At 42.5% G+C, this 24,020-nt stretch overlaps 2 protein-coding genes across 2 annotated transcripts; one reads left to right on the top strand and one right to left on the bottom strand.

The window, feature by feature from the left end:
* Window positions 1-7,155: 7,155 nt before the first annotated feature.
* On the bottom strand, window positions 7,156-17,388 carry GREM1 (gremlin 1, DAN family BMP antagonist). Its single transcript, XM_084522372.1, has 2 exons — window positions 17,121-17,388; window positions 7,156-10,868 (listed from the first exon to the last, which is right to left on the bottom strand). The coding sequence occupies exon 2, from the start codon at window positions 10,865-10,867 to the stop codon at window positions 10,313-10,315; it is 555 nt and encodes a 184-aa protein (XP_084378498.1). The 5' UTR covers window position 10,868; window positions 17,121-17,388; the 3' UTR covers window positions 7,156-10,312.
* LOC311438216 (uncharacterized protein) lies at window positions 16,663-23,672 on the top strand. Its single transcript, XM_084522373.1, has 3 exons — window positions 16,663-16,941; window positions 19,124-19,297; window positions 23,587-23,672. The coding sequence occupies exons 1-3, from the start codon at window positions 16,740-16,742 to the stop codon at window positions 23,628-23,630; spliced, it is 420 nt and encodes a 139-aa protein (XP_084378499.1). The 5' UTR covers window positions 16,663-16,739; the 3' UTR covers window positions 23,631-23,672.
* The last annotated feature ends 348 nt before the right edge of the window (window positions 23,673-24,020 follow it).

Genomic DNA, 24,020 nt, shown 5'->3' with positions numbered 1-24,020 from the left:
TTGACCAACAATGAGCCTTGATGAAAGCCTACAGTCTGTTGCTCCTTTGTAACATTTCATATGAATAGAAACTATGCTTGGTTTATTCTTAGAGGCACAATCCACAGACCAGAGAAGCTATTTAGGTTGCTATCAGTCAGCATGCCTCTCAGCAGCAAATTGATTTAGTGCAAGCCTCAGAAATCTGAGAAACCCAGAACTGAAATTTGGTGCCTAATGCTATTTTTATTTGGAAAAGAAAAAACAGATCAAAGAAAACCTTTACTGAAAGTCACTGAAGATGAGACTTAGGTGTTTCAACCAAACAAGACCTGCAACTCTGAATGAAGCATTTTCTGAATATCACAAATAAAATAAAATAAAAATCTATGAATGGAGCAATAAACCAGATCAGTCCGCAGGAGATGTTGGTTGTACTGGTACTGACAGCAACAGATTAAAGCAGCAAACTGTTGAACTTACATCAAGGATACACTGCAGACATATTTCTGATATTGCACTCTTTCCTGAGCTCATCCTCTTGCCAGCAAGGACAAGATGCAAGTAGCACCAGTACCCACGTTTCAGAGGGTTCTCCTCAGCGTAAAAGTTCCTCGCTTCAGCATCGCCTCACCGAGTGTTTTTCTTCTTCCTGTTTCCAATATATCAGCCTTGATGGAAACTGAGCTGCCTGGTTAAGCAGGCAGGTTAAGTGAAGAGAAAAATGGTGACAGAATTGAATGTCATTACTAAATGTAGGAGCACTCAACAGTATGATGTAATCATCATAGAAGATTAAAGCAAATTTTCCCTGATAACCCTTGTTTTTCCCTATACTGGGACATAAAGCAGGGTTTGTCCCACCCATTGAGTGATGTTAGTTGAAGAACATAGAGCTTTTGCAGTTATATTATTACCGGTAAATGTGTTTGTGAGGTTAAAATTTATTTGGGGTCTATCTGCCACACAGAAGTGCAGATAGATAAACTCCCTGTAAGCAAATGTGACAGATTCACTGCCACAGAGATGGCAGAGGTTACTGCAGTGTGATCTGCTTGGAAAATGCCTTAATGTTTCCACAGGAATTGATTTGTACTTGATTTGTTCTTGTGTAGTCTATTTATATCGAACAAATATAAACTGTACTCTACCCGGATGTCTTTTTTCTGACAACATAATATGTTTGTTCTAACTGAGTATAGTCCTACTTTCACACTAATGCCAATGCATCACCCCTGTTATTAATAAGCTATTTATGCACATTCTGACAGCAGACTAGACCTCATCTTTGAGATCAGTACCTGATGCACATATTTCTCTCCTTTTGCCCTCTGTTTCTTTCCACTATCCATCACACTGACTCTTACTTCCTATTCTATCCTGTGAAATAGACACTACCTTCTTTTTTCACCAACAGTAAAACAGATCAAGGCGGTTCCATGTGTTGGTAAAGATAAATGTCGAGACTAAAATCTTTCCTTGTGTGGCTTCCATTAAACTGGGTAGCATTTTCACATTAGGTAGCATTTGCACACCTTTCAGTTATGATGCACAAAGGCCGGTGTTGCAAAACTTTTTTTGGAGTCTCATAATATCATGCCTTTTTAGCAAACCGGTGCTTCTGCGCTCTTCTTAATTGAAATCAAATGACATTTAAACCTCTATGTTTTGTGACTTTGTTGTTCAGTCTTTTCTAATGGCACAGGTGGTGTATTGTGTCTAAGAGAAGATTGACAAAAGATGCCTTGGAATTATGCAAACAGTACTTCAGCGTACTTGTGATAAATAAAGAGAGTAGACTACATTAAAGACATTTTCATTGTGGAGATGTGGCAAGGATAATGAAGAAAAGTTGTGAAGAAGCATTTGAACCTAAGCAATTCACACTGGGGGACATTTTTTGCTTTACCAAGCTTCAGTCTCTCAGAGCATGGAAGATGGAAGTCTTCTCACTTGTCACAGTGATGTGATAGGAAAGAGAGTATTTATTACCATACACCTGTGTATAATGTTTTGTTCCTGGTAGTGAATTAAAATATTTGTTTCCAAATAAAGGCAGTTTTCTTTTGTTTTACAAAGAACATTGCTGCAAGAACTAAACTTAGTGGTAGAGGAGTAGGGAGCCTCAACACACTTGCCAGCTGAAATTAAACCTGCCAGGGTAGCTGTTCTATCAGTTGGCTAACAACTGGCAATTTCATCATCAGACAAAAGTCAGAATTTCCTTCAGAAAAAAATTGACTCTGACTTTTTGAACTTTCAGATTACTGGGCTGAGCAGAGTGAAAACAATTGTTTAGAGACACTGTGCATGGATGTAAGGGACAGATGGCTGTGAACTATGCCAGAGAATTATGATAAGATATTCAGGCTGCACACCAGAACTTTTTTTTTTTTCTATTTCTTTCTTTTAAACCATTACTCTGTCTCTATCACTTGTCCTCAGCCTCACTTGCTTTCCACTGTTTCTCAGTATTATATAAGTGAATATATAAGATACTCTGCTAGAAACCTGAGACGACTTAATAAACTGCCTTAGTCTGAGTTCAACTCATGTACACAGAGCAATGGCATCCTTGAGCCTGTAGATCCAAACTGAAGGCAAGACTGAAGGCAAGGAAGATATGGTTCCTCAGAGGCTTTCACTGGTGTCTACCCTTTTAAAACATATTCTGTACACAAATATTCCTAAAAGCAATGTAAAGGTGAAATTGAAGATCTACATAGATTATTCCCTATGCAAGAGAATGGATGAACTTTCCTTTCAACTCCTGCTGCTTAATGTTGATTTAATATATTGTCTTGACTTCTAATAAGGTTATTGAAAGATAAAAGCATATAAGGAGCTGTGCCACAGATGCAACCATCAGAACTTCATATGCAAAATAAAAAGAGACATTATAATAAAAGAAAATTGAACGTCGCCTGTATAAAATCTGGCTTTGTTTTGATGCATAAAACAGCAAACACTGTTCCACAGTGAGGTTTTCAAGAATGTCTTAAGTATACAACGCTTCTGATGCCACCCCAGTTGCCTATATATAGATCTGTCTTGTGTAAAGAATTTAAAAAGCATTAGAATGGAGAAATCAAAGAGACAATAAATTTTAAACCAATCTTATTGTCTGCAGCCTAAAGTGTTATTAAGATCAAAGTGGAGCAAACATCTGGCATTTGCCTTTCTGCAAAAATTAGATCAAATTACCTACCATAGGATTTAGATCCATTCAGTAAGATCTTTCCATTGCACACATAGTTTTCTTTCTCCTTTTTATTTGCTAGATCTAACTTAGCTTCCAAAATCTAGCCTCTTCATTCATTTGGAGCTGAAACAAATTAATAACAAAAGTGGAAAAAAATGTTCCTCATATATATTCCTCATGCACATCTGTTTCCCAAGGGACATTCAAGGTCCTTCAGATCCTAGGGAGAGAGGTTCAGCTAGCCTTCATCATTGCCATTAATTGCAAAAGTCTAGAAATAAACCTTACTGAGTATCCACAACCCTGTCCCCCTTCTTAAAAATAAGTTATTCATGTTTACTGTTGTGATTACCATCACTGTTGATTTTATTTTACAATTATCACTCATGAAGTACAGTGTTAAGAAGATTGGGATACTGGCCCATAATTTTATGTTTAAACATGGCAAATGTGCATTCTTGAGGCTTATTAAAAATATCTAATGCATTACTAGGCATTTTATACTGTTTTTTTTAGAGACAAATATATGTATGTTATATCTATATAGCACGACTTTTTATTACCTGAAAAGAAGAACACACTAAGATAGAGGTAAGATTGAGAATACTTATATATATATATATATTATTTTTTTTTTAAATATAAAAATAACTGTGCCTTTAGTCCTCAACAAATTAATTATGAACTATAGAAATTTGGTATAGTTTAACTTAAAGAGAAAACAATATAATGGTCTGCAGATTCATTGTTAAATAAATCAAACAATCTTAACAGTGCTCTGTAGTGATGCCATGCAATAGCTATAAAATTATGATTAATGAATTTTAGTGTTGGTGTCCCAGACGAACTGTAACTGACACATTAATTCTTTCCAATTGCATTCTTGCTGGACTCCATATTGGTATTACTAGACAGAAGGTTAAGATATAGTTCTCAATGACTCCAGAGATGGAGATATTATTTTAACCTTTGTTCTTTTGATCTCTTGTAATATGAATTGGAATATAGCTGTTTCCATAAGGCATTCTTTAAAAAAGAAATGCAAACATGGCAATTTCAAATTTTATTTGCAGAAATTTTATTGGGAGTCAGTGTAACTTCTCTATTTGATTCATCCCCAAGCTATGTGACTTACATCTGTATCAAAGCAAAGAGGAGTTATTGCTTCTTGCAACTTAGAAATTTATTTTTTTAATGTGATCCCAAACATTCTTCTTTTATGTCAGTATATATAGTTTGATCCTCACATCTTGATCCTCGAACATTTAAAAATTTTATTTTCAATATTTTTAGAAAATAATAAGAGAGTGAGCAAGTGACAGTTAGAATTTCTGTACTCCTCCCCCCAAACCCATAAAAGCTCAGGGAGGAATTCAGGCAGCCAGAAGCCACACATTGTCAAAGGGCACCTTAAAGTCATCAGCTACATTCCCAGGCAGGCAGTGCAGACAGGCTTCAGATGTTTTTATGAAGCTGCATTACAAGGTAGCATCAAAAATCTGCACTACTGAGATTTGTTACCATACCTGTATGTTGCTGTGTATTTCTGGTTTAAGTCTTACCTGATAAATAAAAAATAAAGCAAGGTGCCCAAATATTATTATGGTTAAACTTTTTGATACTTTAAGGCCAAGATCTGAGGATTTTTAAAAATACATAGCAGTGATACCCCCAGTGTAAGTCCATACTAGGTCCAGATATACATTATTTTTTTCATTCCCAAAAATTTTAAATTGTGCAGCTCCTCCCTTTGATTAGTGCAGTTGCCCAAGTAAGCACAGCCACTCAGAAATAATTTCAGACCTTCTACTTCCGATACTAAGTGACTGATGTATGTCAGTTATTAGGTAAGTTTCTAAAGCAAGTTTGAATTCTTTGGAGTGAATAAGACCTGTGTTGTTTTAAAAGAGAAGGAGCAGTCCGTGGTATACTGGTTTAAGCAAAGCAGCATTGCAGGCTCTGTCTTCTGCCAGTGACTTGGTGTTTCTCCTTTCAGAGGTCTGTTGGAACTAAGAGCTCCAAGCCAGGCTTATCTGCTGGGTAGCACAAAATATCAGTCCCCAGGGCTACAGTTCCCCAGTGTTCCCTTTTGTCTTTTATTTATTTTTTTGCTCAGGAGAAGGTGAATTACAAGCTGAAATTACCGCATCATTTTTGGAGACATGATGCCCTTTTTTCCGGGCAGGCAGCACTGCTGACAGGCAGCTGGAGTGGAGCCACAGCGTTGCCTGTTCCACTGACCCGTCCAGAGCACGCCACACCTACCGCACCCATGTGTTGCTCAGATGTCTCACATATGCTTAGCCAGCCCAACTTGCTCTTGATGCCTTAGTCTTATCACATGTGTGCAAATCTACTGCACAACACATGGGTTGCAGAGCACATACAGAAATCCTGAACAGGAATCTAGCCTACCTCGCTGGGATGAGAGAAAAAAAGAGCCTTATTTCTATCTGTCCCCTGAAAGCTGATTGAGGTGTGTGATTTCTCTCTCTCCCTCTCATCTTCTTTTGATCAGTGCAACTATCTATAAAGCACGCAGGACTTCACAGTGGACATATCTTCAATTCGAAGTTGGTATGAAGGCCAAATGTAAATTATAATGACTGCCTCAGCTTGTTAGCATATAAATAATAAGACCATAGTACTAGAAAGTATTAGAAAGATAAGCCCAGGAGGTTGTTCTCTCTGTTTTAAATCTTCAGATAAAGATATATTTTCATGTCTCTTCATGGAAATTTATTCCATGCAATTGTGCCTAAATCTCCAACCAGAAAAGGTCAAATGCATTTTCCAAATGATGATTTTAATGCTATTTCCCTTTCAGTAAATTTTAGAAGCTTCCTCCCCCCCACACCATATCCCCTAAATAAATAAATAAATAAATAAATAAATAAATAAATAAATAAATAAATAAATAGAGGAGACTAAAGAAAAAGCTTTTAAAGTACCCAGAGAATCAGTACTCCATAGACTGGTCAGCTCCATTATTTCAAAAGAAAAAGCAGCAATGTCTTCTTTCACAGCTGGGTGCTGGACATCTGCTTCTGGTTACCCCTGTGTGCCATAACATGCTGAGCACTCAAGGGATTGTAGGCCCAACTGTGTCATTGACTCTCCTTTGAACGAAAAGGTGCAAGTCTGAAAAAGAGCAGGGCTATGTTACTGCTTAAAGGCTTGTGTGCAATAAGAGGCTGTCCTCAGCATGGTACAATGAGATGCTGATCCCCATCTAAGCAGCTTTCACCACAAGGACAGAAAACGACACCACTACTGAAGACCTCTGGAAGGACTGACCTAGTCCTCCGGACACCTGGCAGAGCATCAGGTTAGAAAGACAGCATCTGCAGTGCTGCTGCTATCTCCTCCCAGCTGGGTGGCCGCAATCCGCCCTCAGTGGTAGCAGCCTTTACTCAACACCAGCCTTGTTCAAATTCAGTCAGCAGGGACAGAGAAGGTGAAAGGAAATTACAGCTCTTCCTGTGCTCCTTCATAATTCCATCTTTTCATCTTCTCTGTCCTCACTGAGAGCTTGTAAAATTCTGTTTCCAAAGGTGTTCCCTACTCTTTTTTTAAAAAGTGGGAGTGCAATGATGAATAGGCACAGAACTGAGGTGAGGTGTAAGGCAGGCATGCTTAGCCCAACTCCAACTCTACAACAATTTGAGTTTGATTTATATTTTGAACTGTCACTATATGGTTTACAAGGGGAAAAGTGTGAGTAAAGATTGAGATTTTCCTTCTATAAATTGTGAAAGGGTGAGGGGGAAGTGACAGATCTCATTTAAAACCTTATTGAAGTAGCCGTGTTGAATGATGGTGCCATTGCTTGTCTCTGTGTCTCATTGTCATAATGTAAGCCCTTTTATAATTAAGAGAAACCACAGAAGTCAGAGTAAAGTACAACAGATCCAGAAAGAGCTGGAAACTTAAGGAAGAAATAAAATTAAAAAAATAAAAACCAACAATAGACATGGGCTGAAGAAGATATTTTATTTATTTGTTACTAGTAGTTAAAATGACGTACAAAATGCTGGGAAGAAAAACCTCCAATTCTATTCAGTTACAAAATAATTAAAACTTCATTTTAAACCAAGTTTTGCTTTGTGAGACCGAGCATGAAAATACTGCAGCCTTAGGTTATATAGTCCATTGTTTTTAGAATAAAGCAGACATTTAAATACATATTGTGGTTGATATTAAATATCTTGTATAATTCTAAGTTAGCAGAACTTTCTTACTCTCAGGCAATAACTAGCAATTCATAAAAGTTCTTTGTATAAAATTTACATAGTTATGGGGGGGATCTGCCTTCAGGGGAGTTCTGTTGTGATCTGTGCACAGGCTGTTTGGAACATAAGGATTTGTAACACTTTTATCGGTTTTCCTTCAGAATGCTAGCCTAATGTTAAATAAAGGAGTCGGTAAAGTCTAAAGCTTTGCTTCATGTCTAAGGCTTTAGGGACAGAGCAGCCTAAAATGAAATCCCATCACTGTTAAAGATAATGGGAGTTTTTCTATTGACAGCAATTGGATAAAACAATTTCTTTATCAAGTTGTGCCCATTTATTGAACAGAAACACTAGCTAGTACAAATCTTTCAGCAAAGGCTGAGATTGGCCCTGTCACCTGCAAACCAACTCAAAAAAGTAATTTAAAGGAAAACAACCTCTGCCTATTATCAATGAAAGAGGATTTGTATTAATAATAACATTAAATATCCATATCTTTCTGTTTAACTATTCACATTCCACACAGTGGAAATCTACCTCCTATAATTCCAGATTTTAAAATTGGATTTTAAAATCCATGAAGAAATGTGTCAAACCTGCTGAGTGAGAGTACACCAGGTGAAATGCATTTAAATAATATGAATCAATGAGTTGCAACCTCTCAATCTTATAAATGCAGACCTTGTAGCTGTGGATTTTATAGGAAAAATATAATAATTGCAGAGACACAGGATATCGCCAATAATTGCATGAGACATTATGTAACAGTGGTGGCTTCTAATATAATGACTGCACATTGTACACATCTGTGACGTGCCACTGTGTATTCTTTCCTGTGGACATGTTACTCAGAGCAGAGTGGTCTTCCTCAGAGTTCAATGGACAGAAATCCAGTCAAAACAATCACCCTGTGGCTGAGAGAGGCTTTTGGTGTGAGAAAGAACAGCAATGCTGATAGTGGTGACAGAAGAGCATTGCTGCTGAAGGGGAAAATGAGTCCTGGGTGGGCAAGCCCCACTGTGCCACTGACTGGGACAGGGCTGCCACAGGGAAGCGCCATTTTGCAGGGGGCCTTCTGTCAGGGCATAGGAAGGTGAGCAGCACTGCGGTGCCCTCACTGCCTGGACAGAAAGCGCCCTCACCGCGCCTGTGCCTGGAAAGGTGTCAGCAGGAGGCACAAGGCTGCTTGAGGTGCAGGGTGGCTGCAGCCCACAGCGGCTGCCCAGACATCCCCAGGGCCCGGGGCAGCGGCACTGCCTGCGGGGTCGTGTGGCCCCACGTCCACCCAGCTGCACAGGGTCGGCTGCGCTCTCGCCAAGTGCCTCCACCCTGGTCTGGTTTGAGCTCCTACTCCTGAAGGAAAGATGATGCAGGCTGGTCTCCCAGGTGAGTGTCTTTGGGCTGTTGGAAGTAGCGTGTCCCCTTTCGTGTGTTTTTCCCCCCAGATGAGAGGGGGCAGTTAGCCCTTAATTTTCAGGAAATTCTCTTTACTTAGTCCAAATCCTGTTTAAATGCAAGTCTGTGGTAAAAGATATAAAAAGAGGATTATTGCTGGCAAAGTTCTGCATCTCTTTTTCAACAAACTGCATGCCTGTGGCAAAGCTAAAATAACAATAACAATGCAATGTTTACTAGTCATGAATGTCGTGTCTTTTGTCTCTTGTGTGGTTATTGCATTTGCAGTCACATGATGCTTGTTTTAATTTTTGCTTTGCTCTTTATGTACTAAATTACTGCCATTCTGTACTTGATCATGGTTAGCAAGATTTTTGTGCTGCGGTATGTACGTTTTTATGTATGCGTGTGAAAAAGAGAAGGAGAGAGTTCAGATACGCACAATAGAGTATGCATACTCATTGTATGTATGTATAGATACCAATGAATAAAAGATACTGCATATACATATATATGTAATATGAGGAATAACTGATACCAGAAATACAAGACATCAAATGGATCTAGTGGCACAAGAATGGGTTTGGATTGATGTGGAGAGCCATTAGAATTCAGAAGTGTATTTAATAGCCTTGTATATAGTTTCTCTTTAATTTATGTAATATATGACTAGGTATATAAATTAAAGCAAAACGTAAACAGAAGACAATATTTCTTCCTCCGTGTCTTTCTATTTATGTATCTTTCCTTTTTCTACTCCCTTTTGTACTCCTCCTGTCTACTTACTTTGGCCTTTTGCTGTCTAACCAGCTGTGGTTCTGTTTTCCATCCACCTATACTGACTTTTCAACACTCCCATTTCCCCCATTGTTCTCCAAAAGCGGCTTTTGGATTACAGCTATTTTTTTGAAGAAGCACGTTACAAACTCTTGATACAGCTGCTATTTTCAGTGATGTTTTTGCTATGCCATAACTGCTTGTAGCCTACTTCATATTTAAGAATAGATTCATGCTTTCAAATATATTGTCCTCTCACTTTGATGTTTCTCATAATACAGTAAAAGCAAATAGCATGGCAGGTGAACATTAGCAAAAGCCACAGCTCCACTTTACCAGTAAGTGGCAAAAATGTGAATTTACATTACGAAACCTAATTCATGACTGTGGGTAAATAGATTGTTTAATCTTTAATACCCTTGTTGACTCTTTCTTTCTTTCCTTTTTTTTTTTTTTTTTTTTTTTTTTTTGTCAGAGTGAACATTCATATATTTGCTTGTACACATCCATTGTACACTCTTACACCCAAACTCATGCCAATTCTTTCCTTACATCCATTTTGTTCTTTGATTTTTTGTTGGTTGGTTGGTTGTTTTTTTTTAGGTAATTCACTGGGTTCCTTTCAGTTTCGTCCAGCCCCGAAGCTTTGCTGTTTCATGCCACTCCCTCTCACACTGACAATGATTGCGGACAGTCAGAGTGCAATCGGTACAATATTTTTTTCGGCTTAGTCCAAATCGATAGATATACACCGGCACTCCTTCACACGGGTGATCCTTTTCTTCTTCCTAGGGGGCTGAAGCTCAGGACAGTTGAGAGTAACAGTCATGGTGGTAAATTTCTTGGGCTTGCAGAAAGAACAAGACTGGAAAGAACCTTCCTCTTTGCGGACATGCCTGGGTATATAGAAGGAATTGCATTGGCCATAGCAGAACCTGTTGATAATGGTGCGACTGTTACAGCCTTCTTCATGGATAGTTTGTTTGAGGGGCTGAGTTTTGCACCAATCCCGCTTTAGGTATTTGCGCTCAGTGATGTGCAGTGCCTCTTGACTGGACTCCAGCACCTCCTCAGCAGGCATTGAGGTGCCTTTTCCTCGTTCTCGATGCCTGGAGCCCGACTGCTGCTGTGTCTGCATTTGCTCTGAATCATTGGGCTGTTCCTTGTCAGGAGGAGGGATAGCACCTTGGGATCCACGATTCCTCTTCCTCCCTTCTGCTGTTGGTACCAGAAATCCCATCAGAAGAAACACAGCAGCAATGGCATACAGCGTGCGGACCATCCTATAGAGAGGAAGATGAGGAAATAAAGCACAGTTGTGGATTTCAGATATCAACGGAAATCAGGTATGCAGAAAATTTTCAGCTCCATAAAGGAAGTGTGTGCGCACAGACAAAACAAGTGTGCAGGAGTGCACACTTACCTATAAAAGATGAGCACTCTGCCTTCACCAGCGGGAAAGCTGTTTCCAAATTACTAAGTAATAAAAGCTTTCATATATGGTGATTGAAAGTCAGAGGCTACAATAAGTCCAAACAGAATTTAACTGTAGCATACATCTTTTTCCAGCTCCTTTATCCATGTATACTACCCTTCTAAAGAGTTTTTATTCCCTTCCTATAGCTTACTGACATTAGGAGCACTGCTCCTGATTTACAGTGGTGGAAGAACAGATTTTATGCTGTGCAATGATTTAAATGATATAGTTATCTGTAACACCAGAGGACTGGACTCTTTGACTCAGGGCATGCATCCTAACTGCGTGTCCCTTAGTCAGACTCAGAAGCTTTGTACCTCTTCTTGCATAACACATGTCCAAGTAGACTGACCATATGTGCAGACTATATCCACCTGCTGTCTGAACGCAGCAGCCCATGCTCTGCCATACTGCACCTCTGAACTGGTCCACTGAGTCTGAATGTAATTAAACCTAAGGTAAGAAATGTGTAACAAGATAGGCAACAAACATAAGTGGATATTTAGGTATAGGTTGAAAGAGGTGTGCCTGTAATTTCAAATTACACCTTCTCACATATTACTGTGAATCCTTGACAGATACATTATAGAAATGCAGTCATAGATCTCTGAGTTTTATTCATTATATCCAGCAGGATAATGAAAAGACATGAGAACAGCAGAATTTCATGGATGACATTAAGTACGTGACATCAATATCATAAAGAATGTCAATTGTGCATGCACAAAAAGACTTCAAGTGCAGTAAGTTGAGACAACAAGACTCTTTAAAACTGCACTCCTGCTCCAAAACCTAGTTACTAGCATAAAAGCAGCTTTTCTTTCCTTTCTTAGTCTTTATGACCCAGTTACCTTCCACAAGTTCTGCTGTTTCAAAAAGCACTGAGCAATATGGGCTGCTAGGTCAGCTGAAGCCACCAAGCCAGGAAGCAACTCATCACCTGTCATGCTTTTCCCCCTTCCTGTGGTCTCTATGTTGTTTTGGAAAGAGAGGGATGTGGCAATAAGCAAGGCATATGGGGGAGGGAGGCTCTCAGGAGACCCTCCCCATGGGGAGCTTGGAAGAAGCCACCAGAAGTGGGAGGCCCATGCATTAAAAACTGGAAGAATTGTGAAGAACAAATGAGGAAGTTGGTGTTTCCTACCTGCTTGGTGCGCTGCTGTCACATCCCTTATTTAACTCATTTTATTGGTAAGGGATTAATTACTGTTTGACCTGAAAACTTGTGCTTGTGTTACTACCCTACGCAGCCAACATACATGAAATCAAGGGCACTGTCCTGTCCTGCTTTATCTGCTTGGCCTGAGACCACACAGCAGGGCAGAAAAGCAGACAAATGCCAGCCCTGGAAGGACCACCTAGAGACTCAGTCAAGGCTCAGGATAAGTATCTATGCATTTTTATGCATATAATTATGCATATAGTATCTTGCTTTACTATGCAAGATACCTGTTAATTTCTCTGTTACTAGGTCTTTCCACTCACACAGAGAAAATAATTTTTTTTTATTATGCTGTTCAAAAAGCATTTCTTACCAAATGGACTGGGAAAGGAACTACTGGAGTGGAAAAGTGCCATAGGAAGTTCCCATTATATTCAGAGATTTGTTTGGGGAGTTTAAGTGTGGAGGTATTGTAAGTATTTGTCTACAGACTAGTCAGTGTACCTGGTGTTTATAATATGTATTTTATCATACATATAATATGCATCCATTTTGTTTATTTAGGGTTATTTACCAGTACAGATTCATTTTATTCATTTAGGCTTATGTACCAGCATGTCACATGTTTGGAAGAAGCTTCAGACTTCAAGAGAGGGGTGTAAAAAATGATGCTACTACCGACTCCAACAGGCAACTTGGAAGGGCTGCTTTAAATATCAAAATGAAATATTGTACAGAGCATGTTATTTTAATAAGCTTAAGGCTCTGTCATAGAACAGAAAAAAAAGAGTTGGGAATTCTAATTGAAGACCAATGCAATTGAATTTCAAGCATTAGCTTGGACTTCGTATTTGCTGTTTTTCCCCTTTTCTTTTGCAGTCTTGATGTTACTTAAACATGTTTCTTTTTAGTTTCCATCTTCTGTCTTTAAAATATTTTTTAAAAAGTAGTTATAAAATACTGCTTATTTCCTTAAGTGACCAGAATGACTCCTTCCAAAACTATTCTTATTTCTCTGGTGACTGTATACCCACACTGTATTTAGACAGTATTTTAATATGCATGTTATTTACTCAATGTGGTGCCAGAACCTTAGAAAGAAAAAATAAATAAATAAATAAAAGGCATTGCATGCAACTGAAAATAATTTGCTAGTTTCTAAGCAGTGCCAGGAAATTTCAGGTATTTGTTTAGTGTCCCATAACTCTGAGTTGCTGTTTCACCACTATGTGTATTCCTGTTCTACTTTTATTTCTAGAACTGATCATCTCCACACTGCTTCACTTTTTTTCCATAAGCGTGCAACCTATGACATAGTCATCAGTCATGTGAAAATTAAAGGTACTTTGGGATGGTAATTTGGGGAAAATCTGATGGTAATGTCTACTGTTGCATGATATGTATCCCAGGATCATGTGTCTGTAAGATGCACATACTTAACACTAAGGAAATGCAGGGATGTGTTGCAATATTATCCTAAAACTAAGGGTGAAATACTTTTTTTCACTGAGCTGATTTACAACCTCAAAGGCAGAAACTATATTAAATGCACAAAAAAGCGATTATGATTCAAATGAAAATTAACAGCTCAGCCAAAGCCTTGTTATGGTCACTTCCAAAATATGCATCTAAAATTAAAAAATAATCCTAACACTAAAGACTAAATACAGTTTAAACATAGACCCACCAAAGAGGCTCTGTCAACTTCATGACCTTCAATGGCAGTTCAAGCCCAGACTTCCTTTAATAGTAACTAATCAAATAGTTATTAAAAAAAAATAAGATTATTAAAGAAAGTAAAAAGAAAAGCAAAATACAAAAGAAAATGAGATATTATGCCTCAGTAAAGATAGCAGCCAAAATGCAGTGCCTGGATTCTGCACTATATCTGATCTCGAGGCAATGAATGCATTTGCTTATGAGAGAAGACTGCACCTCTGCTTAAGTTAGGAACTAGAATGATTCATCCAATCTGCAATTTAGTGTTTGAGAAATGTTTCTTTAACAGCTTTTTTATTACTGAAAAAAATATATATATAAAAAAAAGAACACGCAACAGTGTGCAAGTGACTAAATCAGTGTTACCATATCCAAAGTTTTACAAAAAGTCTCTCCAGATTTTTTTTCCTTGTCACAGCCATAATTCTGAAGCAGTAATAACTCTGGAGCTTGGGTAGGAGCTGCGAGGAATCAGGCTGTAAAATCTTACAGGCCAAATTTCTGCTGAATTTTCAATACTTGATAGCGGCTGCAGAGGCATTGGCATAATCAGAAACCTTTCTGAGAATCTTTTGAACATACAGATGTCCACAGACAAAACACCTCGTTCAAGTCCCACTTACTTCATTCAGATCCACTGAGAGATCTGATATCATTAACATTTATTTTCAAAAAGTAACAAAATACTTCAAAAAAACTTTTTTTTTTCCCCTCTATATTTCATTGCTGAGCTGATTTCTACTCTTTATCATGTGTAAGCACTCAGTCCTAAAGCCAAAAGCAGTTTTATTGCTGACTTCAAACAGGAGCAGAATTGGACCCTAACATTCAAATCACCTCATATGTGTATTATCTAGAGCCAGGGATCTACTAGTCTACGGCAGATGAGGAATGCTGCAGATTAATACTAGTAACCGTTCTATGGAAGTGTAAAACATTCCAGGTTATTACTCAATACAGTAAACTGTAATTTTGCAGTTTATACATTTTCTGCTATAAATTAAGGACCTCCAAATGTCAGTTTATAAACGGCACTTCCCTATGAGTTCCCAGGCAGAGTTGTAAAGCGATCACTGAAACTTTTAACACAAAGCAACTTGTTTAAAAGTACTGGATGGAGTCCCGGTTCTGTTGAAATATACAGCAAAATTCTCACAGACCTCAGCAGGCCCATAATTTCATCTGTGAACCATATTTAGTAGGAAAATATTATGATGAGCCATGGACTCATGTGCTTCACAGAAAACATGAAAAATAATCTGCTGAAGACCTAGAAAAATAAATGTTCTTGGTGGGCTTCAAATACCAGCCAAGCAAAGAGGCAAAACACAACACTTTGGTTATTGAGAAAACTGAAATGGTTTATGTCCCAATGGATTGGAATAATTTTATGCCTTGTTCATAATATATGAATTACAGAAATAGTTTTATGCAATGTTTTCATAGTTCCTAGATTTGTATCTTTAAACACACAAAAAAGTATACTTTGTATGGTGGTGGCAGTTCCCACAGAACCTTTTTTTTTTCTTTCTGAGATCAAGGTAGCAAAACTAACATCTCTATTTGGTAGAATCTGGACACATTTCTGATAATTCCTTCGTCTGAGTCACAGAGATGCCTTCCCCGAGACACGTAGTAAGTGCGGGCAGCTGTACAAGGGGAAAAAGGAAACCACACAGATACAAAACCCAAAACCTGATTCCTCTGAGAGTTCCCCCTGAGGAGGGATGTCTCCACAGGGCACCTCAGGGCATCAGAGGGCAGCTGAGCGCTGGGCACGGCTGGTGCCACTGCCACCACAGGACTCTTGGACCGGGGCAGCGATGCGAGGCAGCAAGGAGGAGGTCTTCGGGATAGCGACCCCACCGAGGGGAAAGCAAACGCCGGGGCACGGCGTGAGGCTGAAGCCTAAAGAGGAACGGACAGACACGGGCGTGGGCGCCCCCGAAGCCTTGCGTGCAGCCCCCGCCGCCTGGAGCCGGCTGCTTCTGGGCGTTCTCGGCGCGAGGAGGAGCGGCCGGGACTGCAGCGGCTCTCGGGCTCGCCGACCCCAGTGGCTCGGAGGAAGTGGGGCCCCCGGCGCTGGCTGCCCCCCGACACGAAGTCCCCTTGCAGCCCGCTGCGGGGCGGCCGGGCCCGGCGCTTCCGAGGGCGCTGCCTGCTGGGACGGGACGGGACGGGACGGGACGGGACGGGACGGGACGGGACGAGCTTCTCCCGTTACCCTGTCCCCGGCACCAGCAGCCAGGGCCGATGCGGCGGCCCGAGAGGGGCGCGAGGGGCGCTTGTGCCCCACCAACAACCCCGTCGGCTCGCTTCGGCTCGGCCCTGCTCTGCCCGGGTCCCCGCGGGCACCGACGCCCCCCGAGCCTGCCCGAGCTCCGCGAAGGCGACGAGGGCCGAAGGAACGCGGAGCCGTCGAGGCGGCAGAAGTCAGGTGGGAGACTGGGCCGTGCCGTGCCGTGCCGGGCCGGGCTTAGGGGAGCTGAGGGTTCTCCAGCGGGCGCGCAGCCGGGGCCGCAGCGCTGCGCGGCGCACCGCTGCTCGGCCCCCGCGCCCGCCGCCTGTCCCGGGCGACCCACAGCGACGGGACGGGACCCGACGGGACGGGAAGGGACGGGACGGGAGGGGACAGGACGGGACCCGACGCGACGGGGCGTGTGGCGGCGAGGCCGGCACCTGGAGCTGGACCTGCCTCCGCCCCGCTCCGCGCAGAGGCCGGGCCGGGGTTTGGCCGCGTGTCGGGTTCGGGTGGGCGCCGCATCCAATTTGTCGGGAGGGATGCTGTAGGCGGAGATGAGAGGCAGAGCTAACGGGGCTTCTGCAATCCCTGCGTTTGCCGGGCGAGAGGCATGGCACGGCGCCCCGGCCCCGGTACTCGGCGGGAATAGCGGTGTCAGCCTCGCTCCCGCTGACGGGCATCCTCCGCAGAGCCGGGGCGGCCGGAGCTTTTGCTGGGCACCGGCGAACGACACCTCCCCATGCCCCCAGCGCAAAGGTAGGATAAAGGGATGCACATTTTGCCTCCCACGGACTGGCCAAGCTCGGCCGCTGCTGGACCCGTTTGCGGCCCCGCTGTGAGTGCGCGCAGCGCGGCTTGGCTCGGCTCGGGTTGGCTCGGCTCTGCCCTGGCTCGGCCCGGCCCGGCCCGGCCCGGCCCGGCCCGGCCCGGCTCACCTGCGTGGCAGCGGCTCCTCGCGGGGCCCGGCTCGGCGGCGGCGGCTCCTCGGCGGGGCCTGGGGCTCGGTGCGCTTCTGCCCTGCGGTGTCACTCGGAGGAGCGGGCGGCGTGTGAGCCCGGCGCTGCCCGGGAGTCCATAGAGGGAGAGCCTTGGATCCTGCCTACAAATTGCAGCAGCGCCGAGCTGTCTCCCATTTAAATGTCTGCCAGCTGAGATCTGCGCTCCAAGCCCCTCCAGATCATTGGACAAGCGACTCCAAATCCCGCGTTATCCGCCCCCTTTAACACTTCCCTGAACTTCCACTAGGGAAAGCTTTCAGTCATGCAGATAAACACTCGACTACTTTCCTCTCTTAAGAGAATCGGTGCTAAAGGTCACCACCCCAAGGAATTGTTCCTGGAATGCACAGAAAATTCACATTTTCCATCCCCGCTAAAGTATGACATTTAAGAAGCGTTAACTCCCCGGCCTGCCTCCGCTCCGCTCCCCATCCCTTCTCATCCCTTCCCACCGTGCTGCCCGGCGCCGCCGGGGCGAGAGGTGTCCTGCGGCCGGGAGGGATGCAGCGACCTCCCTGCCCCGACCGCTGCCAGCCGGGCCGCTGCAAACACGCCCGGAGTCACGCAGCTTCCAGATGAAATAACACAAAACAGCGGGCGTGCAGAGGTTGATGCTAAAGCGCGGTTCGCCGTCCGCAGCCGCGCTCGCGGCTGTTGCACGAGGACGGGCTTCTCCCACCGCCTCGGGTGGGCTTTTCCCCTGCCATCACTCGGCTCTCGGGGGACCGGGGGTTCCCCAAGGGTCCCGCAGCTCGGGGCTGCTGGGGGCTGCCGGGGGCTGCCGCCGGAGCGGCGCCGGGCGGACTGCGGAGCTCGGACCGGGAGGGACCGGGAGGGACCGGGAAGGACCGGGGAGGGGACCAGGAGGGACCGGGGGACACCGAGGGACACCGGGACACCGGGGGGGCCCGTCCCCTCCTGCGGGCTGCTGGGCATCGAGGCTGTCCCCTCTGCAGGTGGTGCCGTCGGGTCCCCGCTGCCCGACGCGCCTCGCAGCCCGCACACCGCGCGCCCCCGAAACCCCGCCGCGGAAGCACCGCGGATCTGGCGGATGGAGAGTTTGTGCTAGCCCCCCGGCTTTGCAGGTGGGAACGACGAGTTGAAACTCACGTAAAAGGGGCTACTGCTGTAAGGATGCCGGGCCAAGGCACGGTGCCAGCTTCCTGAGCTTTCAGAGCCGGTAGCATCAGCTCGCTCATCGCTAAGGCAGAACCGTGGCCGCACTTGGTGCCCGCTGCATAGGTGAGGGCTCAGCTCGTTAGCAAATTGGATCAATGGCTTTAACTCACATGCGAGTTTAGCTATAACTTGGTAAAAAATAAATAATAATAAAAAAAATCCCTTCAGTAGCGGGACCGGCAGCACACACAAATGCTGCAGAAGCAGCAGTGGTGCAGTGGTAGATGGCAGCATGAGAGAGAAAATGTGCTGGTGTGCAGGGGCCACTGAAGTTCAATGCAATAAAGGGGGGAAGGATTATTGGCAAAGAATCACAGTCAGTGACATCTAGATGGATGGAAAGAGAGGCCCTGGGAATTTTTTTGGATTTTTCGTTATTTTGCTCTATAAAGCGCTATTGGACTTCATAGATGTTTTTAATTAACTGGGGTCCATCCTTTGTGAATCCAGAGAGAAAGTCACAATTCCCACCTCTCAGTATGTCGACAGACTTTATGCGCCTTTTCTATTCTTTTGTTAAGCGAAGCCGGTGTAGGGAGAGGGGCTGCGCCCCTCTGAACAGCTGCCCTCGAGCTGGGCTGGGGTCTAGGGGAGCGCCTGCCAGCTCCTGCCCCTTGGTGCCGCTCTGGGAATGGGGATGGGTGAAGTTTTTTCTGTGGTTGCTCCTTTTGGTGCCTGATGTGGCACTGGCACTGCACACACTGCCACATGTTGCTGCCGGCCTGTGGACCGCTTCTCAGCTGTATTTTTCTGGGATGCAGCTTACATGCCACCCTGGCATTCACCTCTAGATGATGATACCCTGGGCACCTGTGGCAGGATGGTCAGCTCCTCCCAGCACCTCACTGCACTCAAGCACCCAGCCGGAGCTGCTGATTTGGAGTGGATGTCAGCATACCAAGAATCCCTTTTGGATGCATGTTCTGGTGCAGAAGGTATGCTCCCTCCTCAAGACCTCTCTTGGTTTCTTGTGACTGTATTTTCCCATCTGTTTTCTTTCACTCAGTTTAATCCATAAGGAGCGTTTCAAGTAGACACTAACATATTGGGTCCAGCAAGATATTTTTTTCAGCTTTTTCTGAGCATTGCGAAGTAGAATTATTCCTGCGAGAGTTTGTCTGCTCATTCAGAAAAACAAGCCAAATGGGGACCAAAAAGGCAAATAATTATAGCCATATCTGCTTCCTTTGGATGAATGATGGTGGAAACAAAAAATAAATGGCAAATAGGAAGAAATATTTAGGGCTATTTTTATTTCTTTGTGGTTGAGGTAGGTAGGGGAAAGACAGCTTTTTCTCTCATTGTTCTTTTAACATCAGGTACCCGGATCATTTCCAGCTGGGAAATTTGTATTCCTTCTACTGCTGGGTTCATTAACAAAATATTCCTAGAGTTTACTCCAAAAGCTTGGCTGTGCTGGTCAGATCCCCACTGAAGATGAGGTTCTGGGATCTTCCAGCCTGAAAAGCCCCCTCTGCTTTAAAGAAAACACCTCCCCTTCCTCCCACCTTGTTCACACTTGGAATTCTGTTGATGCTCAGCAGTGCTGCTAATTGGAGCTCAGTCACAACTGGGGAAAACTCATGTAACTGTTAAGTACAGCTGTGGCCTATGGGAATATGTATATTTTTTGTGGCATAGGTTTGAGATGAATAGCTTTGATGCCATGGGGTAGTAATAGCACACACTATCAACCTGGCTGGATTCAACTACCCACTTGCTTTTTTTTTTTCCTTCTGTTTTTTGTTTGTTTGTTTTATTCTTGTTTTAATTTCCTCTCCCACTTCTCTGTGGTATTCGCTGTGTGAGTTGTTCTTTGTTTTAGTGGAACAGTAAGAATTGTTTTAAGCTTAAAAGAAGTGCTGTACTTAATTCTTCCATAGAAAAATGGTATTGGGCTGAGCTCCTGTCTGCTACTGCTCACTTTGAGCACTACTCAATACATCCTCATTGCCAGGACAGTTGGCGCCTTATTAAAAGCCTTTGCAGAGAAGCCAAAGACTGACAGGGGCCAGATCCTCTTCTTGAGCAAATTGGAATAGCTTATAATAACTTCAGGGAGATGTAACTGACTTATGCCAGCAGAGAATCTGGCCCTAATATACCCAGAAATCAAATGCCTCTCACTCCTAGACATGTTCCTCCAGGTCAGAAGTAAGGTAAGCCGCAGGAGAGACAAGGCACATCTGAGCCGCCTGCCTTGGTGTTTTGAACAGTTCTGTTATAGAGAGGAAGGAGTTGGCTTTATAGGGCCATGAATCTGGCACTAATTTACAGAAGAAAAACTAAAAGGGTACATAAAACTCAGCCATTGATGAAAAAATCACTAATGTTTTTAGTGCTTTTTGTATGGCAGCAACTTGATATATTTCCTCTCTGCTGGTAACATTCAAGAAAAGTAATGCCAAGCCAGTCTATCCATGTATTTTGAAGTAGAAAATACAAATGTATGCATCTGTATTGCATATAGATGTTAATACATGAGGTATTGATGTTCAGCTGCACTTTTTGCCCTTTAAAATTACAGTGGTGCTTGTGCAAATCTTGTGAGAATAAGGGGGCAAAGTGTTCAGAAGTTTTCTCACCAGCACAACTGTAACTTTTCTCCTTGAGCTCTACAACTGAGCTAGGAGCAATCTCTGACATTCACGGTGCTCACCACCTGCCCTCCTGGGGGGATTTGAGCTGTCCTGTAGAGGTGCAAGGCAATGAGGCTTGGCATGGGTGTTACCTGATGCGACAGGAGATGTGTGCATTGCAGAGGTGTCTTGCTGCAGACGCGTTTTGCAGGACATGCTCTGAGAGACAAGAGATACTGTCATGTTACAGGGACTGCCAACCTTATGGTGGTGTAAACAGCTGGTTTTCCTGACTTTCAAGAGGGGGAAGATGAGCAGCATCTCAGAAGCAGTTTATGACTTGGAGCATAGGCAGTCCTATGCTCCAAGGGTCATATGCATCACATGTTGGATGGTCTGTGCATGGAAATGGCCTGTTGCTACATTATTGGCCACGTGGAAGTTTGTTAGCCTTACCTGGAAAAGAAAACACATTTTGTCACAGAACAGACTCAAAGAATGAAGTTCACTGTGGGGTATTGATGTATCCAGAAATAACAAATGAAAAACCATGTGAAAAAAAAAAAAAAAAAAACCAAACCAAAACAAAAAAACAGAAAACAAAGCAAAACAAAACAACAACAACAACAACAAAAAACACTTTTAATGTCAAGCTTTATATTCAGGCAGAGAGTAATAAGTGACATAAAATAAAGAAAGATGTTCTGTACTTTCACTTCAAGACACTTTATTAAAACACCAGTCCTGTGGTTCTTGCTTAGGCACTCTACCTTTTATTCTCATAGAGATCAATGTGTAAAAAAGAAAAAAAAATGAGTTGTTGAACTTTATCTCAGCATTGTACTTCATATTAAGCCATATAAAATAATACAAGAAAAAGATGAAGTTAATGTGAATTGTGATAAATTTCTTATAAAATGTACTGGAAAATCAAGCTTCGGACTGTGCTGCACTTTAGCAAAATTCTGTTTAATTAAATAATTTAAATCATTCTTTTATTTGAGTTTTAGAATTAATGTCTGTTTTGTTGAGGCCCCACCTCACAGACTGAGAAGAAAGATTTGGATAATATAATACTCATTAAAACCCAACCAAACAAACAAAAAACACAACATTTTAGATTTAGGTCGAGCAAACATCATTATTTTAATGTGTAGATTTCTATAGGCTGAATAAAAAAAGTAAGCAAGGGAAAATGATTATTTGTAGTTTTTTGTTTGTTTGTGTTTTTTTTTTTTTTTAATGAAATGTTTTGATTTTGTTGTTTCAAAATGTCACTTAATCTAGAAATATACTTGCATTTCATTTGTGAGTGCTCAGAAACAGGACATGAGAAATCATAAGAATAAATGGCTTCAAGATAAAATCACTAGCTTTAAGCATTTTAAAAGTCTGGGATCCAGCCCTGAAAAGTATGGTGTCCTGGTATGTCTGAAAACCTTTCTTGTTTAGAATATAATACATGTAGAGACAGGTTGTGGGCTTGTAATGATCTCCACACCTAGGAGCCACAGTCACTGACCAGAATTCCACTGTACTATGTGCTGCAGACATAGAACAAAAATATGTTTTCTGGCCTCAAAACACCTACATATGTAATGCAGTCCATATGTGACTATTTTTCAAAAGTGATTTGGAAAAGCTTATTTTATTAGGATGAAGTTTGACTGTTGGACAAGTATAAACTTTCATGCCAAATGAGGAAATATCATTTGTCAAGCTAAACTTTTTATTACTCTTTTCACAGTTTTTTTTTTTTTAATTTATTTATATATATATTTTTATGCATCTTATGTATTTGATGACTATAGAAGAATTTGCCAAGAAAATGAAAGCCATAAAATAGCCATTGAAAATTCCTCTGCCTTCATGCTTTTGCTTTGCATGTTCTTCTGTGTCAGGGCTGTCTCATGAACCTGTAGGAGGTGTTTGCTGATATGCTTTGCTTTCCGGATGGTTCTGGAGCAACATGATAGCAGAAGTGACTCAGCTAAGCAAACTGACTTTGTCTAAGAAGCCCTTATAGTTTAAAGCTGTGGCTGGGTATTATGGATGGAGGCATTGAAGGAGCTTGATGTGTTATTTGCTTACATATTTCACTCCAGGGATATGACAGCTATGAAATACAGTTTCCAGTTACACTGCAAAGCTAAAAGACTCCCTTCCCACGCTGTAGTGCATCCCACATGTTGATAGTAACCTTTAAACAGATCACATCCACTTTTAAGACATGTATAGATATCCCCTACCCAGTTCTGGCAAAGCAGTCCCTTTCTTGCTGTGGTGCAAAGCAGTTTGCTGTGGTGGAGGCACTGTAACTCGGGACATTGCCATTTTGCACCAGGCTCAAAGAAGAGTGCTTGCTCTTTTTTGCAGTATGGGGACTCTCGTACAAAACCCATGGAGCACGTGATGCTAGCCTCGCAGTTAAGGTAGTTAGAAGTTAAGAAACTGTGTCCTTTTTCCTGACTGTACCACTTACTGCCTGTAGCAAAGGAAAAGGGAGTACAAAGCAGGAGAACAATTTTGTTATGTAAGAAGGTTCACAAGGCTTTTGTTTTGGTTTGGGTTTTCTTCTTTCCCATTGCCTGCTTTTTTAAATTCAAATCTTATCTGCTCTTTTTGTTTTTCCTGGCAATATCTAGGTAAAAACGGAACACCAGATAAAAAAGTGGCTTTGCAGGAATGAAGGAGCATCAGCCCTCTTCTGGCTGCGAAAACTTATTTAGACTGTGTGGAAGTTCTGCATTTCATAGTTGAAATCTACTGTAATAAACATGACTGCTGTGTTAGAGAAAGGAAAGAGCTCTGTGAATCTATTGTACTGCTTCAGCTAGTCCACTTCAGCTAGTCCACTTCTCTGAGTGAATATAAAGCAACAGTTCCTGAGGAGGCAGGTAGGAAGAAATAGAAATTGTTCTCGCTGACATTTTATATTTAGATGGTCTCTGTGTCAAGAAGATGACATGTCAGAGGCACAAGTACCCTCCCACCCTCCTTCATCCTTTTCCCTTCTTTCACTCATGCTGATTTTCTTGTGACTCCATTTCCCCAGGAACAGAGAACAGAGTTTTCAAAG

Source organism: Aythya ferina, assembly GCF_964211825.1.
Source record: "Aythya ferina genome assembly, chromosome: 5".
NCBI classification, from domain to species: domain Eukaryota; kingdom Metazoa; phylum Chordata; class Aves; order Anseriformes; family Anatidae; genus Aythya; species Aythya ferina.
This window is presented reverse-complemented; position numbering and strand designations above follow the sequence as displayed.

Coding starts and splice junctions, on each gene's coding strand:
- LOC311438216 (XM_084522373.1), top strand. CDS start 16,740: ATGAGAGGCAGAGCTAACGGGGCTTCTGCAATCCCTGCGTTTGCCGGG. Junction 16,942..19,123: donor CCCATGCCCCCAGCGCAAAG/GTAGGATAAAGG, acceptor TCTGGGATGCAG/CTTACATGCCACCCTGGCAT. Junction 19,298..23,586: donor TGCATGTTCTGGTGCAGAAG/GTATGCTCCCTC, acceptor GGCAATATCTAG/GTAAAAACGGAACACCAGAT.
- GREM1 (XM_084522372.1), bottom strand. CDS start 10,867: ATGGTCCGCACGCTGTATGCCATTGCTGCTGTGTTTCTTCTGATGGGA.